At 40.5% G+C, this 16,334-nt stretch overlaps 1 protein-coding gene across 1 annotated transcript; it reads right to left on the minus strand.

Annotated features, from left to right (window-relative positions):
* Positions 1–760: 760 nt before the first annotated feature.
* Positions 761–13,312, minus strand: LOC115423773 (myc-associated zinc finger protein). The gene is given in 9 exon segments (XM_075353489.1): positions 761–1,343; positions 3,944–4,115; positions 5,961–6,024; positions 6,138–6,388; positions 6,834–7,001; positions 7,003–7,229; positions 8,108–8,258; positions 12,156–12,338; positions 12,635–13,312. Coding segments are annotated over 8 exon segments (1,392 nt in total). The 5' UTR covers positions 12,189–12,338; positions 12,635–13,312; the 3' UTR covers positions 761–1,017.
* Between the last annotated feature and the right edge of the window lie 3,022 nt (positions 13,313–16,334).

Raw genomic sequence — 16,334 nt, forward strand, 5'->3', positions numbered from 1 at the left:
CAAACTATCCTTTAATAAAAATGTGAATAAACTGAAATGTACAATTTTAACATTGTTTTGATGTTTCTCAAATTTTTGAACATGTCTTATTATTATTATTTGTGTTGATTTTTTGGGGGTTATTTTTTGTTTATTTCAGCTTTGCAATCATATATAGATTATTATATTATGATTTGACTGGCCCACATGACTGAAATGAAAAATATGAATAACTTGAACAAATATGAACGTGAACTGTCTTCATATAAATCAGTGTGATTATATTAATATTCTGTCTGTTATTAAATGTTGTGTGTATTTGTAGATCCACTCTATCTGTACGTTAGAATGAACATGTAGAAATGATAAACTGAGGCAGAAAATTGGTCCAATTGGTTGTTAACAATATTTCCATTTTTTTAAAGGATAGTTTGTGGAAGTAAAAATTTTCATAATGTGATGTTTTAGTTTTGTTTTTCGCTCTAGAAACATAGATAAAAGTCTGTATTTGTCATTATTTATGGGTTACTGTGTTCTTATTTGACTGGTTCTAATCCACTTTACATCATATTGGTGTGAATGTGGAACCTGAACTAACCGTGGTGTACACTGTGACGTCAGCAGGATGTTGGAGGTGTGTGTTGGAGGTGTGTTCATGGATCTTCAGTGTTTGTGTATTTTTGTTGTTTTCAGGTAAACATTACTTCATTAGTCTGTATCTTTGTTCTCACTCACCAGCTCTGGTTCTAGCCCTTCCTCTTCTCACCGGCTCCGGTTCTGGTCCTTCCTCTTCTCACCAGCTCCGGTTCTGGTCCTTCCTCTTCTCACCGGCTCCGGTTCTGGTCCTTCCTCTTCTCACCAGCTCCGGTTCTGGTCCTTCCTCTTCTCACCGGCTCTGGTTCTGGTCCTTCCTCTTCTCTCTTTTCCTTTTCCTCCATCACCTCTGCCTCTATCCACCCTGTTCCCCGCCTCTGGCCCCTCTCACCCCTGGCCCGGCCCCTCCCACTACCGCTCGCCCCCTCTGGACCCTCTGGCGTGCTAGCTGTGGGGCTGTGGGGCGATACTGGAGCAGTCAGTTACCAGCAGTCCCACCGTGCTGGCGCTGGACACTGTGACAGCCACGCTGGTGGTGCCCACGGGGACCGTGCTCGTGGGGTCGGGCCCGGGGTCGCCTTGGTTGGCGTGGGTGCCCATGTGACCCTGGAGCTGCGTGGCCGTCTTACACTGGACCCCACACAGCTGACAGAGCAGCACGCCACCGGCGCCCGTCCCACCGAAGCCCCCCCGTGCCCCGCCGCTCTCCTTCCACTCCTGCCCGTGGTGCTTCTGGGCATGGACTCGCAGGTAGGTGAGGGTGGTGAAACCTGGAACAACAAGAAGAACCACACACCAACATTTAAGAGACAAGAACAACAGAACCAGTGTCCCTGTACAACAGCGCTGGTTCTATGTGGATCAGAACCAGTTGAATGTGTTCTATGTCAGGTTCTGTTCTATGTTCCAGTCCTGTGGTCTGGATGTACATCTATCTAACTATAGAAGTGGGCAGGACTTTCACTGGAGGAGAACTGAACTAAGGCTCTGAGCACACTGAAGGTAAATGTGACCTGGATCTGATCTGTTAAAGACAGTCTGAACAGCACTAATCTGACCCAGACCACTTTCATATGTGGTCCTAAATCTGATCTGTATCTGATATTTTCCAATGTGACTTCAGTCTGAATGTCCAGGTCGCATTTATCCAACCTTCATGTCACTGAAATGCGACAAACGTCCCAGTTGTTCATCCCAGGAGGAGGAGCAGAGGAAAACCATATTTCCTTCTGTAAACACAATGTGTGTCTGCGAGGTCACGCATTCCATCAGGACCTCTTTAGTGCATGTGGGTCACTTCAGGGTCACATTCAGTTTAAACTCAAAACTGATAGAAGTCGCATTTAATGTGGAATATGAATGAGCACACACACACACAAAAAATCCGAATTATGTATTAAGACCTGCTGTGAACGGAGCCTTAGTCAATCACAGTCCATATATGACTTCTATCAGTGATCAATAATGACTATATTGGTATCTGGAACCATTTACATGTTCTAAACCATCAACATATGGACCAGTAGAAGGAAAGGAACAGTTAGAATCAGGGCCGGACTGAGACTCATTTTCAGCCCTGGAGATTCATACCTCAGACCGGCCCACTTTAGATCACGACCAATTATTATTAAAATCATGAAATTATAACTTTACATGTTGGGTCTACACACTGTTCTGCAAAGCCTTGGAATTCAGTGTATTTTCTAAAATATTTCCAATTCAGCGCAAGTAAAGGTTGCTTCACAATGTGGATTTATTTCAAAAGTGAGTGCACATCGACATCTCCAACATTATTCCTCACAACACAACAATAACATAATCTATATTTTTGTTCTTATAAGTGTTAACATTTTTCAAACCTTTAAAATGTTTGAAATGAAATAAAAGAATATATAAAATATTAAATAAAAAAATAATACAAAAAATAAAGCCTGCTGCAACTTCTAATAGCTGTATCATTTTTGTATCCTCTGCAACAAAAGATTTCCATAACAACTTACTTGCGGTTTGTTCCATCTTTGCTATTGAAAACTTTTGGTATAGTGATATTAGCGGTTTGACGAGGATGATAAGAAAAAAATGTATGTATATCCTGTGACTGAGGGCGAGCAAAGCAATCAAAGCTAACAACAGACTCATCTTCATCTGTCTCATTTGTGCCTAGTGGTTCAGGGTTGTGCTGCTGAGCTGCTCCTCTGTCATCAGTAGACTCTGCTCTCCCTTTCACACTTCCTCCAGTTTCCCTAGACTCGCCTGCACCTGTATCACAATAAAAAATAATATCTACAGACATTTTGACTTACTGAACCAATTAAGATATTTACATTGGCAAAATATGCTGGCTTATTTAATATTACTTTATGCTATTGCCTTTCAATTGTAGGCTTTGTGTATTTACTGTCTCACTTTTAATAATAAAAAATAAAATAGGTCAGGACTATGGTTTGGGTATACAAAGTGGTTTTAGTAGAACTAATGCTTGTTCACACAGCCTGTTCCAACAGCTCACCTTTTCCTTCCATCCTGACAGGAACAATCCCCTCATCACTACTGGCTCCTGGCTCTGCTTCTGACACTAAATCACATTTTAAAAATGCTCATAATTCTCAGCACAAATCTTCTATTTTGCAAAGCCTTGGTGTCAGTTTCATTCATGTAGTGCTGAATCCTGGAGCATCTCAGAGCCCCTTTCATATTGAACAGGCCTACACCATACTCTTCATTGGAGCCTATTTATTCATAATCTTCCCTCTCTGAGCAGTCCTACCTGCCCACTCTGGACTTGTGGGCTCATGGCTGGTGTCTGGTGCTGGATCTGCTTTCTGACTCTGAGGAGCTACAAGACAAAGTTTCCCAGTTATGTGGCGTCGCATCATACTGTTATTTAAATTGCATAACGTTATGTTCCACACCACAATGCCATACAATTCATTGACTCGATAATTAACTAACTTGAAAGGTGGTTTACCCGGTTCATCGTCCTCATTAGTTGTTTCCAACTGGGAGGTTGTTTTTGTGAAAAAGTTGCAGATTTTGGCACATTTGGCTGCGTTTGCTTCCAGAGCTTTCCTCTTTTTAATTCTTGCCTTCTCTGCACCACCCTTGCTCTTTTTATTATCCATGTTTCAAACAGCAAACACAGCTGACCATCCACAGCCTACGGAGCACAGGTCGTATATGCTCCACAGCTACAGTATAGAGTTACTACAACATTCGAAAAGGAGCGGGACGAAGTTTAATTTATAATCTCCCGCCCCCTTATCCCATCCTTCAACCTACCCTAAATTCCTATGTTTCCAAATTTCTATGTTTCGAGGCAAATCTGTCAAGGTTCTGTGACTGGACGGGGGCGTCACCCGCTGTGACTTACTGCGATTGCAGAGGTGGCAGGCATGATGCTGTGATTGGTTGTGGACCCTCATGTGATCTGTGATGTAAGCTGCCGACAGGAGCTTCCCGCAGATGTGACACGGAACCTTCTCCTCATGTCTGATCAGGTGGGCGCGTAGACGGTCGCGGGTGGCGAACGCTGATGTGCACGTCTGCGGAGAATGCAAAGCAAGTCACCAAAGGAGATCCAAGTGAAGGAAGTTGTCTGTTTAAATCCAGTCAAAGTCATTTTATATGAACAGGAAGAGCATAAATGTGGACACAGAGGTTTTTCTAATTGACTGAATTAGGTTCTACTTTCAGATGCTTTTAAGGAACATTCAATTCAGTTAATTTCAAACATACAACAAAACAAACAAAATAACCCAACTGTAGTACCAAGAACATGAAAACTTACACATGAAAACAAAATATGACTTTATTTGCATATTTGTAAAGGAGTGGGAGGAAGTGTAACTTATAGTGTTTGTAGCTTTTAATTCAATGGTGTTGTTGTTTACATATGTTTTAAGTTTAATGTTTCATGAATGGTTTTGGAACAGAGTTTTATTGTGTTTTATGTACAGTTTGAATGTGGATGTATGGATGAAATATCTGTTCTCTGTAACTTCTGCTGCTGTTGTCTTGGCCACGATATGCTCAACAAGTTTTTGTCCTGGTTAAATAAAGGTTAATAAATAATAATAAATAAATGAAGAAATAATGAATAACACACCCTGTGCTTGAAAAGAACACTCCCCATCCTTATCATCAAATCTGTTGTTGTTCCAAACTCGACATTTTTTATTCTTGTCTTATTGAGTCGGTTTAACTCCTTTCTTTTATTTGTTGGTTTGGTTTATTCAACATCAAAAATAAAAATAGGACCAAGGCTCCTGTAGTCCAACGGCATATTTAAAGACATTAATTAATATTCATTTGATCAGTCAAGGTCAAAGGTCATGGCACCAAATGAAAGCCCATATATGACTTCATATCTATTGCCAATAGTAATTATATCAATATATTCAACCGTTTAGAAGTTATACTTTGAAATGTGTCCCATGACAAACCAATGGAGATTTGGAACATTTAAAAAAATCCATACAAAGTTAAAAAAAACAATATTTCTCAATTCTTTGAACAAACTTGGTAGACCTGACCCCAAAGATGTTCCACAACAAATATCAAGTCATTCTGACTGACAGTTTCAGAAAAGATTCTTGAAAACTTGTTTACGGTCGACAGACAGACAACAGCTGATCCAATCGTCCAATTGTGGGCCGTTGGACTAAAATCAGACTCCAGGGTTTTATAAAGGTGTGCAGCAGAACTGCAGGAGTGAACTTGAATGACCTTATATACCTGCATAAGGTCAGACCTCTGTGTGACCCCGGTCGGTCCTGAATGACCCCGGCCACTCTCTATGGGCAGAGTTCACACTGCTTCAGTCTGGTCACAGATACGCCTTAACCACATAACAAACCAACCGGCACCACAACTCTTTTGTTCCTGCTGCCTTCAGGCTACTGGACAGTGAGTAGTGTGTGATTTGTGTTTTTGTATCTCTCATTTGTTTTTGATGTGTGTAACTGTTGGCTGTTCAATCATTTGCCCCTTGTTGATAATAAAGTACTTTGAACTTTGAAGCTAAGGACTAAAGTCTGCTACAAACTCCAGCAGAACAGAGAATGTTCTTCTCCATAGTCATTTTGTACTCAAAGCTTGTTCGACACACCGTCCGGGCAGAACTTTCTTCTTGTGTGGTGTACGAGAACTACTGTGTGATTGGTCAGGTATTCAAAGTGGGTGTGGTTAGTGAATAAAAGCGGAGGCCCGCCCCAACTTTTTTAATGAACTATGACATGTCTTTAGCTAGAACCAACTTTGAATGAGGAAAATCAGGTCTGCCTTGAAAAACAGACCATGGGGTAAAATAAAGGTTCAATCCAAAATAAAACCAGACTTATCGTGTCCCCTGATGGGACATTATGAGGCTGAAGAGACGAGGATGTTACCGTGCACTTGAACGGTCTCTCTGTGGAGTGGACCTGTCGGACATGGCTGTTGAGGTGATCTGGTCTGAAACCCAAACACAGACAAACCCAGTCACACCAACATACACCTGTAACCTGGACGCAGTCAGACCACAGACGGGTTCTGGTCCATCTGAGCCGCCAGGCGCTGGTTTGTACCTGGAGAAGGCCTTGGCGCAGTGCGGACAGACGTAGGGTTTCTCCACACCGCCCTGGTGCGAGCGGACGTGGTAGCTCATGCGATCTTTCCTCTTGAAGCGCTGCTGGCAGATGGGGCAGGAGTACGGCTTCTCGTCCGAGTGGGACAGCCGGTGGCGGTTGAGGTGGTACACGTCCCTGAAGGCCTTTCCACAGGCCTCGCAGGCGTGGTTCTTCCTCACCTGGTTGGCGATGGGGGTGGGGGCGGGGTTCTGCAGGGCGACAGGTTCACTGACTTTAGCGTCTTTTTCACGTTCAGTCGCAAACTTGTGGCTGCTGCGTATTTTGCAGTTCAACACAATTAGGAAAAGACAAAGAAATTATGCAGAATTCCCTCTTACTTAAGTGTTATTATTTGCAAATGTTCTCATAAAATCATCTGCAGCTCTGCCTCAAAGTTCCTCAAATATGATGACTGAATATTCATAAAATAAAGATCAAAGTGTGAAAGCAGCGGTAAAGAGGTAAACTAAAGCTGTAAGCGGCTATGACGGGGCCATCTCACCCAACTTTCCCTCAACCCCAGACTTTCGCTCAAAAAACTTCATCATAGGGGGCAGGACTTATCAGATTCCCCAGAATTCTTGGGGGTGGTTGAAAATCACATTTGAAAAAGACATAGAAGTTACCCAGAATCCCCTCTTCCAGTGAACCCACCTGCTCCATGGACCCCACCACCACCACAGCTGCTTGGATAGGTTGAGGTGGCGCTGCCATGGTTACGGTTGCTGGGGCGATGGACACGGACACCGGCTGGCTGTCCTGGTTGCCGTGCTGCACCGGCTGGGGGAGGGTCTCCAGGGGGGCGGGGGCTGGAGGGGGGGGGTGGGGCCGGCTGGGGGGGCAGGGTGAGGTGGAGCAGGGACAGGGGGACGGTCTGCTTCTCCACCCGCGGACCCTTCCCTCCGTCCTCCTTCTCGCGGGCCGCCCGGTCCTTCATCTTGATGCCCGTGTGCACTGACTGGTGCCGCCGCAGGTTGTAGCTGTTCTTAAACTCTTTGTTACAGGTGGCGCAGATGTGGGCGGGTCGACTCGGTTTGGTGATCGGTTTCACTGTCAGACAGCGGAAACACAGGTAAGAGTAAATACAACGAACAATGGTCAGTCTGGGTCAGTACCGGTCCATCTGGTCCAGGTAAAGGGACAATACAACCAGTCTGGGTTAGTACCGGTGCTAAAACAGCCCATGAAAGAAGAAACATGTCTGTGACCATGTCTGACTGATGGAGCCGTGACTTCATACTGGATGGTGCTGCAACTAATGACTAATTTTCTAACAATTAATCTTTTGATGAATTTTTCGATTAGTAGTGTAGATTAGTTGACAATTTTTTTATTTTATTTTTTTTAAATCAAGTGTTTGTTATTTTGTTGTGTCCATTTAATTTTGAATACAACTCAAGGGCCAAAACATAAAATGCCACATTTATCATGACAAATGTAAACGATATAAATAACTTACATGTTACCAAACAAAAACATTACAAAGTAGGATGTTTTCCACGTAAGACCGGGGGAATGAATGAGGTACGCATGGATCCACAGACTGGGGGTGTGTGTGTGTGTGTGTGTGTGTGTGTGTGTGTGTGTGTGTGTGTGTGTGTGTGTGAAACTTAAGACGCTTATAAGACAAGAGTCTCTCTCTCTCTCTCTGAGGTACAATAGCAAAATGATGCGTCGACTAAAAAAATTGCCGTTGAGTAATTTTCATTGTTGATTACATCAACTAAGTCGACAAATCACAGCAGCACTAGTACTGGACAACACCTACTGGACAACAGGACAGAACCTAAGTTACCAACAGAACCATTAGCATTATACTGGATCTATGAAATAGACACTAATGAACATTGCCTCCATGAGGACTTTAATTCCATAGATCACATGGTTTTTTCCTTCTCTCCTGTGGAACCTCCCCCTTCCCTCCTCACCAGGTAGCGGCTCCTCGCTCAGTGCGGCGGTGTCGACGGTGGACGGCGGCGTCACGATGTGCTCGGCCGGGGGGCTCTGGGTGGGATCGGCCAGTTCCGGCAGCAGCTCCGACTGCAGAGGAGCCTCAGGCTGACTCTGAGTGGGCGGAGTCTGACGGAGGAAAAACACATGTTCATGTCAGAAACATATGAACCAGAATCATCTAGGTTCGACTCAGATGAAGACTACAGTTTATCAAACAGACACTTTTATATACCTGGGACACAAAGCAAAGGGCTGTGATTGGCCGCCACGACACTGATCAGGTTTATCAATAATTCTACTGATTATGGAAGTGAATCAGACCACGTTCACAGCAGGTCTTAATGCACAATTCAAAGTTTTTGGTGAAATTTGTGTTTTTTTGTGTGTTGGTTCATTTTCCACATTAAATGCGACTTCTATCAGTTTTGAGTCTGAACTGAATGTGACCCTGAAGTGACCCACATGCACTAAAGAGGTCCTGATGGAATACGAGACCACACAGACACACACTGTGTTTACAGAAGTAACACTCCTGGGATGCAGAATTATGACGTTTGTGGCATTTCAATGACGTAAAGGTCAGATAAATGCAACCTGGCCATTCAAACTGAAGTCACATTGGAAAATATCAGATCTGTATCAGATTTAGGACCACATATGAAAGTGGTCTGGGTCAGATTTAGAACCGCATATGAAAGTGGTCTGGGTCAGATTTAGAACCGCATATGAAAGTGGTCTGGGTCAGATTAGTGCTGTTCAAACTGTCTTTAACAGATTAGATACAGGTCACATATGGACACATAAATCGGAATTGGTCCACATTTACCTGCATCTGAACGAAGCCTTAGATTCACATACATGTCAGACAGGTACAGGTGTAAAGTAAAACATGATTAAGGTCAGAAGTGTGGACTCTAGAAAGAAGACCTTGACTGTGAGATAAAAAAAACATGTTAAAAGATGGAAAAAATTAAGTCAGATCATACGTTTGAGGCAATTACGACCTGACAAATTTAACAGCTGATCATGTAGATGTTCATTAAAACACAGACTAAATTCAAAGGTTATTTATATCGGAAACAGAGAAAAATGAAGAAAACGTGACTTTTGTAGTTAAATCTATCATTAACTGAACATAAACCAAGTGTCAACAACCATAAACACTGACTGGCAAAATAAAAAACACAAAACAAAGTTCACAGGAAAAATACCTTATTTTTAAAGAAATTGCACTAAAATGGTCAATTCTCAGACTTTAACTCTTTAAAAAGTATTATTGTAATGACTGCCAAATTAATTTTTCTCCAAATGTAGTTTTTCCTGAGTCATTCATGATCATTTATTATAATATTATCTTCTGTATTTTACATTTTTTTCAGTGTAAATCCCGTATTTTCTTGTATTTAATTCACTGATGATGTAGATATTCATTAAAGGTCAGAGTAAATTCAAAGGTTATTATATCAAAACACAGAAAATGTGAATTTTTTTAGTTGAATCACTCCGTAACTGAATATCAACCCAGCATCTTCATCCACTGTCACTGATTAAACTCGACTGATTTAATCTTGTTTCATCTTTTACATTTGATTTTGACTTCTTCTGTCTGTTTTTATTCTTATTTCACTGATCAAACTGAATTTTCTTATCAGATCAGATAACTAGCTCCTGTCTCTGATCCAGTCCTAGATACAAACGGCAGTTCTGCCTCAAAATTCCTCAGTCAAATATGACGAATAAATATCCATAAAACAAACATCAGCCTGGGAAAACAGCGGTAAAAAGGTAAATTAAAGCTGCAAGTGGCTACGATGGGGCCGTCATACCTTTAAGGCCCCGGTGTTTGGACCCAAATAATAAAAAACTACAATATGGGAAATGTATTAATGTTAAATGTATCCTGTAAAACACCAGTGTCAGTCTAAACCCCCTGGTATGACAGAGGTCCGTCTAATCGCCTACAGCACACAATCTGCACAGAGGGGTTTACATCAACTTGAACCATAAACAAAAATACCAACTACTCAATAGCTTTCATATTCTTAACCCTTTAAATGCCATGTCTGTAAAGGAAACAAACCATATTTTTTGATACAAAACAACACAAAATGTTTTTTCAATATCACATTAAAAAGTATAAATAACTAAGATCCCAATACTGTACCTTGTCAAACATCACAGATTACTCATCTAAACTGCGATTCTCTTTTCCATTGGACATATATGCAAAACATTACTGATAATTACTAAATGTAAATTAAAAAAAGGAAGTGCATAATGTCGGTTTTTCCATTAAATCACAAATGCGATGATTTGTTTATTTATTATCATGAGATGACACGAGAAGTCATTCCATAAACATGAACGTAAATATGGTGTTGATTTACAGATATATTAATTATTATTATATATTACCTCTCTATCTCGTACTAAATTATAAAATGATTGGGTTTCCTGGTGTGTCCACACATACCGACACGTTTGTTTTAAACTCTTCTTCTTCTCTTGCTGTAACGTCCGCCAACATTCTTTTTTTTATATTCATGTGACTAGTTGCAGAAAAAGGTCTTTCCATTGCAGTTTTGCGTGATATGCCAATTTTGCTACATTCGAAAAAAACCACCTCTTGCCAGCGCAAAAACTTTTAATCGAAAAACAAGAGTTTGGGCGAAATTGTCATTTTCCATTAGGTAAATTTTTATGTGTAAGTTATATTCACGCTATTTGAGGATCAATGGAAAAGCGACTAATAATTAATACTAACATTGGTTCATATTATTATTATTATTATTTTTGGTTCTAGGTCAAATGTTAAATGTGTCAGTGTGTATTTTGTACTCACTTGGTAGAAGGGTGTTAGTGTAGGAATTTAACACTGTTTATTATGGGATGGTTTTAGTGGATGGATCAAAATTTTAAAAATCAATAATTATGTAAAATAATGGGATGTTTTATAAAATGAAGTGTAAAGTGTGTATAATATGTTCACCTGGAAACCAGAGGGATAAAGGAGATGGTCAAATGTTCTGTGGTGTTAAAACCCATAATAAAACAAACCAGAAAATCTATAATAACATTTTTACCCTTGACTATTTGACAGGAACTCAATTTCACAAATATCCTTAAACAATACTATAAACTCAATACCATCTAAATATCTGAAATACTGATACTAACATTTGTAAACAGTTCCATAAAATAGAGTTCTTAAGCTAAAAAACGAGCTTATTTGAGAAATAATAAAAGAAACTTTAATTTATGACACTGAGATTCACTTTGACTTACAGAAGAGGAGTAGGGTCACTGGAAAAAAAAAAAGGTCCAATATATATTTTTTATGAGATTAAAGTCAGAATTCTGAGAAAAAAGTAATACTTTTTTCTCAGAATTCTGACTTTTTCTCTCAAAATTCTGACTTTGTCCCTCAGAATTCTGACTTTCATCTCACAATTCTGACTTTTTTCCTCAGAATTCTGACTTTCATCTCAGAATTCTGACTTTTTTCTTACAGTTATCAGGTTCTACTGTTATTATTTTCATGTAGGATTCATTTTTATAGGTTTTTATGATGTACATTGCTGGTCCTGAGTGCTGATTTTGTTTCAAGTACATACTATATGTTATGACAATAAAGTGAACCTTGAACCTTGAGAAATCTGACTTTTTTTTTCTCAGAATTCTGACTTTTTCCCCCTCAGAATTCTGACTTTAATCTCAGAATTCAGATTTTTTTTCTCATAATAAAAATATATTAGACCTTATTTTTTTCCAGTGGCCCTGCTCCTCTTGACTGGATTGACTGGATGAATTAAAAAAAAAAAAAAAAAAAAAAAAAGGAGGTAAACCCCAGAGGAAGCAGTGTGAGGAGGCCAAAGCCCTGACCCCATGGTGACCCCGCGGTGACCTCCCCCTCCCCCCTCACCTTAACCCCATGCACAAATGTCAGCCCCCCCCCCCCCCCGGTTCTCCCCCCGGTTCTCCCCCACAGCCCGCTCCAGCTCCCGGCTCGGCGGTAACACTCACCTGAAAGAGGAAATTGCTCCAGGAGGTGTCCATGACGGCGGCGGGGACCGGAGGGCAGAGGGGCGGGAGGAGGGCGAAGGAGCCGCCGCTGCCCAAACACCAGCCGAGGCCTGTACCGCAGCCCGGTTAATGAACGGAATTCCACTGACGAGCTTTAGCTGAAGCCGAGCCTGATCTGAGACACTAATGGTTGAATAAACATGTAGTGGTCAAACACAGGCACTGACAGATGCTGTTGGAAATGCGACAAAATGGTTGGTGTCATGCTTGTTTTAATGGTGCATTTTAATACAATTTGCTTATGTCTACTGTGATTAAATCTGGTGAGTTGCATGCAAAATAGATTATTTTATATATAAGATGAATAGGATGAGGTCGAAACGTGATCATCACAGTCAGCTAGTTAGTTCAGGAGTCATTTATTTTTGCCAAAGCTCTGAGAGGCCCAAACGTCAGGTCCAAGCCTCGGCGTCGCGTACCGCTCGTCCCCGAACTAGAGAGCTCCCGGTCGGCCGCGGTCCATGGCTCCGCCTCGGTGTTTCAATCGACAGGGTGACATCTTTCTCTTTTTTTCAGATCGTCTCCCTCTCTCTCCCTCTCCCTCTCGCCCTCCCCCTTCCTCTCGGTCTTTCTTCCTTTTCTTTTTTTATCTCTTCTTCACCCCCTCTGTCCCTCTCTGCTTTAAAGGGAAAGTATTTGGTGTTCCACCCGCCTCCTCCTCCTCACGGACCCCGTCTCGCCGTCCCTCTCGCCCCCGCCGCCGCCCGCCGCTGCTGCTGTTGCTGCCGCCACTTCTCGGTAGGCCGACAAATAATGAAATCCGACATTTAGGGAATCCGCTCAGCCGTTAAATCCTCCGTCCGACGTTGAGGTGGAGGGAAAATCCACCGGGGGCTCCGGGGGCCGGTGTGCGGATGCGGTGGCTCGGCCGCGTCGGTAAAATGGTGTCGGCTTTGGCTAAAACAAGGCTTTATCCGTCCGCATCTTAAAGGTAACGACGCGCGCAAGTGCAACAGCTGGATGGAACGGCCGGTGCCCGTGACGTCCGGTAACCAGACTCCCATCAAAACCGGCGCACTTTATGTTCTGATGTGACTCTCCCGGACATCCTCCGGGACCGGCCCGGGTCCAGCTCACACCGACCCGGGGCTCAGTTCAACACCCGGGGGGAACCGTGTGCACGTGCACCGAAAAACAGTATATGAAGGAATGTGGAATATTTATCTGGAAAGATCCGTTTTTACATTTATTTACTTATTCAGACTTAATCTTGTTCAGAATATTATATTTGTTCCAAGAGTTTTCATCTTTAGCTGAACCCCACTGAAATATTCCAACAAATTTAAACAATATTTATAAGAAAACCATGAGTATGGACACAGGATCTGTTTATCCTCAGCACATTTGGACTGGTATGTATATATATATATATATATATATATATATATATATATATATATATATATATATATGTATATATGTATGTATGTATGTATATAAAATTTCTCAAATAGGCTAATTTTTTCGTTTCAGAACTCTATTTTATGGAAATGTTTTTTGGTTTTTTTTTAAATGTCAGTATTAGAGGGAAGTTCCCTCTAGTATTCTAGTATTTATTTATTTACCTATTTACTTATCTACTTTATTTTATTTTTTCATCTTGAAAACTTCCACGCTTTGTTGCATTTTTTGATACTTTTCATGTATGTACAGAAGCCCTCATTGTTAACATTAAGCAACATTGTATGATTGTCGCGTACCAAGTGAAAACTCTAATAAAAACTTAAATTATAAAAAAATGTCAGTATCACATGTAGTCAAATATTATTATAGTTAATAGTGCATTTACATATTTCTAGACTCATATATGTAAATGCATGATTAACTTTAATAATATTTGTTCAGACTCTTATATGTAAATGAACTATTAACTTTAATATTTGTTCAGACTCATATATGTAAATGCACTATTAACTTTAATAATATTTGTTCTTGTATCAGTAATATTTTCAGTCTGTGAATATGTGAAACTTTTAATGTGTACAAGGAACTAATATCAGAGCAAATACATTAATAAACAGAGGTGACCAAGACAATATCAACTGCCATGTACACTAGTAATAACAAAATAAATTCACTATTTATTAGTTGAAAAGGAGTGGGAAGAAGAAAACATATTAAATCCCATCCCCTCCTCATTTATACTACAGAACACATGACTTTTACTTCTGTAATGATAAGATTATATCTGTTTAGAGTCCTAATAATGTCACTAACAGATAGTAATCACACATACATTCGTGGAAAAAATTCTTAGACCATCAAAAGTCCTCCAAAACAGTGGTTCTGCAGTCCAGTCCTAACTCCTGTATGTGTCATGTGACTAAAACAGAAAAGAAAACATGGAATGTCTAAAAGCACTTTTTGTCAGTACAATGACATAGAGACTGATGGAAGAACTGAAGTGATTTTGGTTATTATCAAGAAAACATGTTAAATGAAATTAAACTACTATGAGATATTTTTTGTTGGTATCATTATATTTGTTCAAACAAATGGACCTTTAGCTGGACCAGGAATTAAAATGAACAAGAAACTGAAGAAAATAAGGGGTGGGCGAAGAATTTTTTCCACGACTGTATGTGAAAGCTCCCATTATCACCAGTAACAGATCAGTTTAGTGGATTTTCCAACAAGGATAAACTTACCCTGGATCAGTTATTAAACACAAAACACAACAAAGTCCATAAAAACATTTTCACTTGCTTTTATTTGCAGCTTTTTCTTTTTGACTGTAAACCACCTGCACCGCAAACAAAGCCTGTCAAACATCTGCATTTGCACATTTAATACTCTTTAAATACACCGTACACTCTGCCTGTTCATAGAGGGTTCAATAATACATTCATACAAACACCAGGCCTGTGCATATATTTATAGAAACTTCTATTTGGACACACAGTGAAACGTGGACGTACAGAATCTAACCCTATGTTCAGACAGCAGGTCTTAATGCACTAATCAGATTTTTGGGTGAAATCTGATTTTTTTTTTTTTTCATATTCCACATTAAATGCTGCTTCTATCAGTTTTGAGTCTGAACTGAATGTGACCCTGAAGTGGCCCACATGCACTAAAGAGGTCCTGATGGAATACAAGACCACATAGACACACACTGTGTTTACAGAAGGAAATATATTTTTCCTCCATTCCTAGGACCACATATGAAAGTGGTCTGGTCAGATTTAGGACCACATATGAAAGTGGTCTGTATCAGATTTAGGACCACATATGAAAGTGGTCTGGGTCAGATTTAGGACTGCCCAATATTGAAAAAAACTGGCATTGCGATTTTTTTAACCCTGCAATATATATTACAATATGAAAAAATACTCAGGAGGATATAACAGCTGTGGCGCTGACGTAAATGGTCAAACTAATTAGTTGTGTTACATCTCGTTGTGTCGACACAGATCACGTTTCAGTTTCATCCTTCTGTAGCTGAAATAATTCCAGACTACTGACGTTGCTTTTCTTTTTGGCACCAAGTCTTCATTTACGGTGATTTTCTCTTGTTCGTTGCTCATTTTTCAATAGTGCTACCAGTGACTCACTCCAAACTGTTTAAGAACGACTGTGATTGGTGATCTGTGTAGTGTGTGTCAGGTCCCCAGTTTGAACTTAGATGAGAACATGTTGAGTTCATTGACCTTCTACATCACAGAACTTGTGATGTGACTATTAGACACATGTACATCGCGATAAGGATGCTCAAACAATATATTGTGCAGCTCTAGTCGGATTTGAAAAAAATCAGATTGGATACAGGTTACATACGGGAACCCCCCCCCCCCCCCCCAAAAAATTGGATTTGGGCCACATTTGTCTGCAGTCTGAACGTAGCCTAAAATTAAACTCACACCAGGAATAACTGACGACCTGAACCACGTCCTACAGCTTCTATTGGAATAAACGAGGAAACAAAGCTGCTCTAACACAATAAGAGGAAGGGTCGTCATGTCTAATAACTAATCAATATCCAATAACAGCAAAATAAGAGCAGTAATAATAAGAATAATAATACGTGACAATAAAATCAGCACAATCAACAGCTTATAAATACTGTGACACATTCAACAGATAAATGACTTTTCAGGGATTGGACTCGTTCGTTTTTCT

Source organism: Sphaeramia orbicularis, chromosome 8 (assembly GCF_902148855.1).
Source record: "Sphaeramia orbicularis chromosome 8, fSphaOr1.1, whole genome shotgun sequence".
Lineage (NCBI taxonomy): Eukaryota > Metazoa > Chordata > Actinopteri > Kurtiformes > Apogonidae > Sphaeramia > Sphaeramia orbicularis.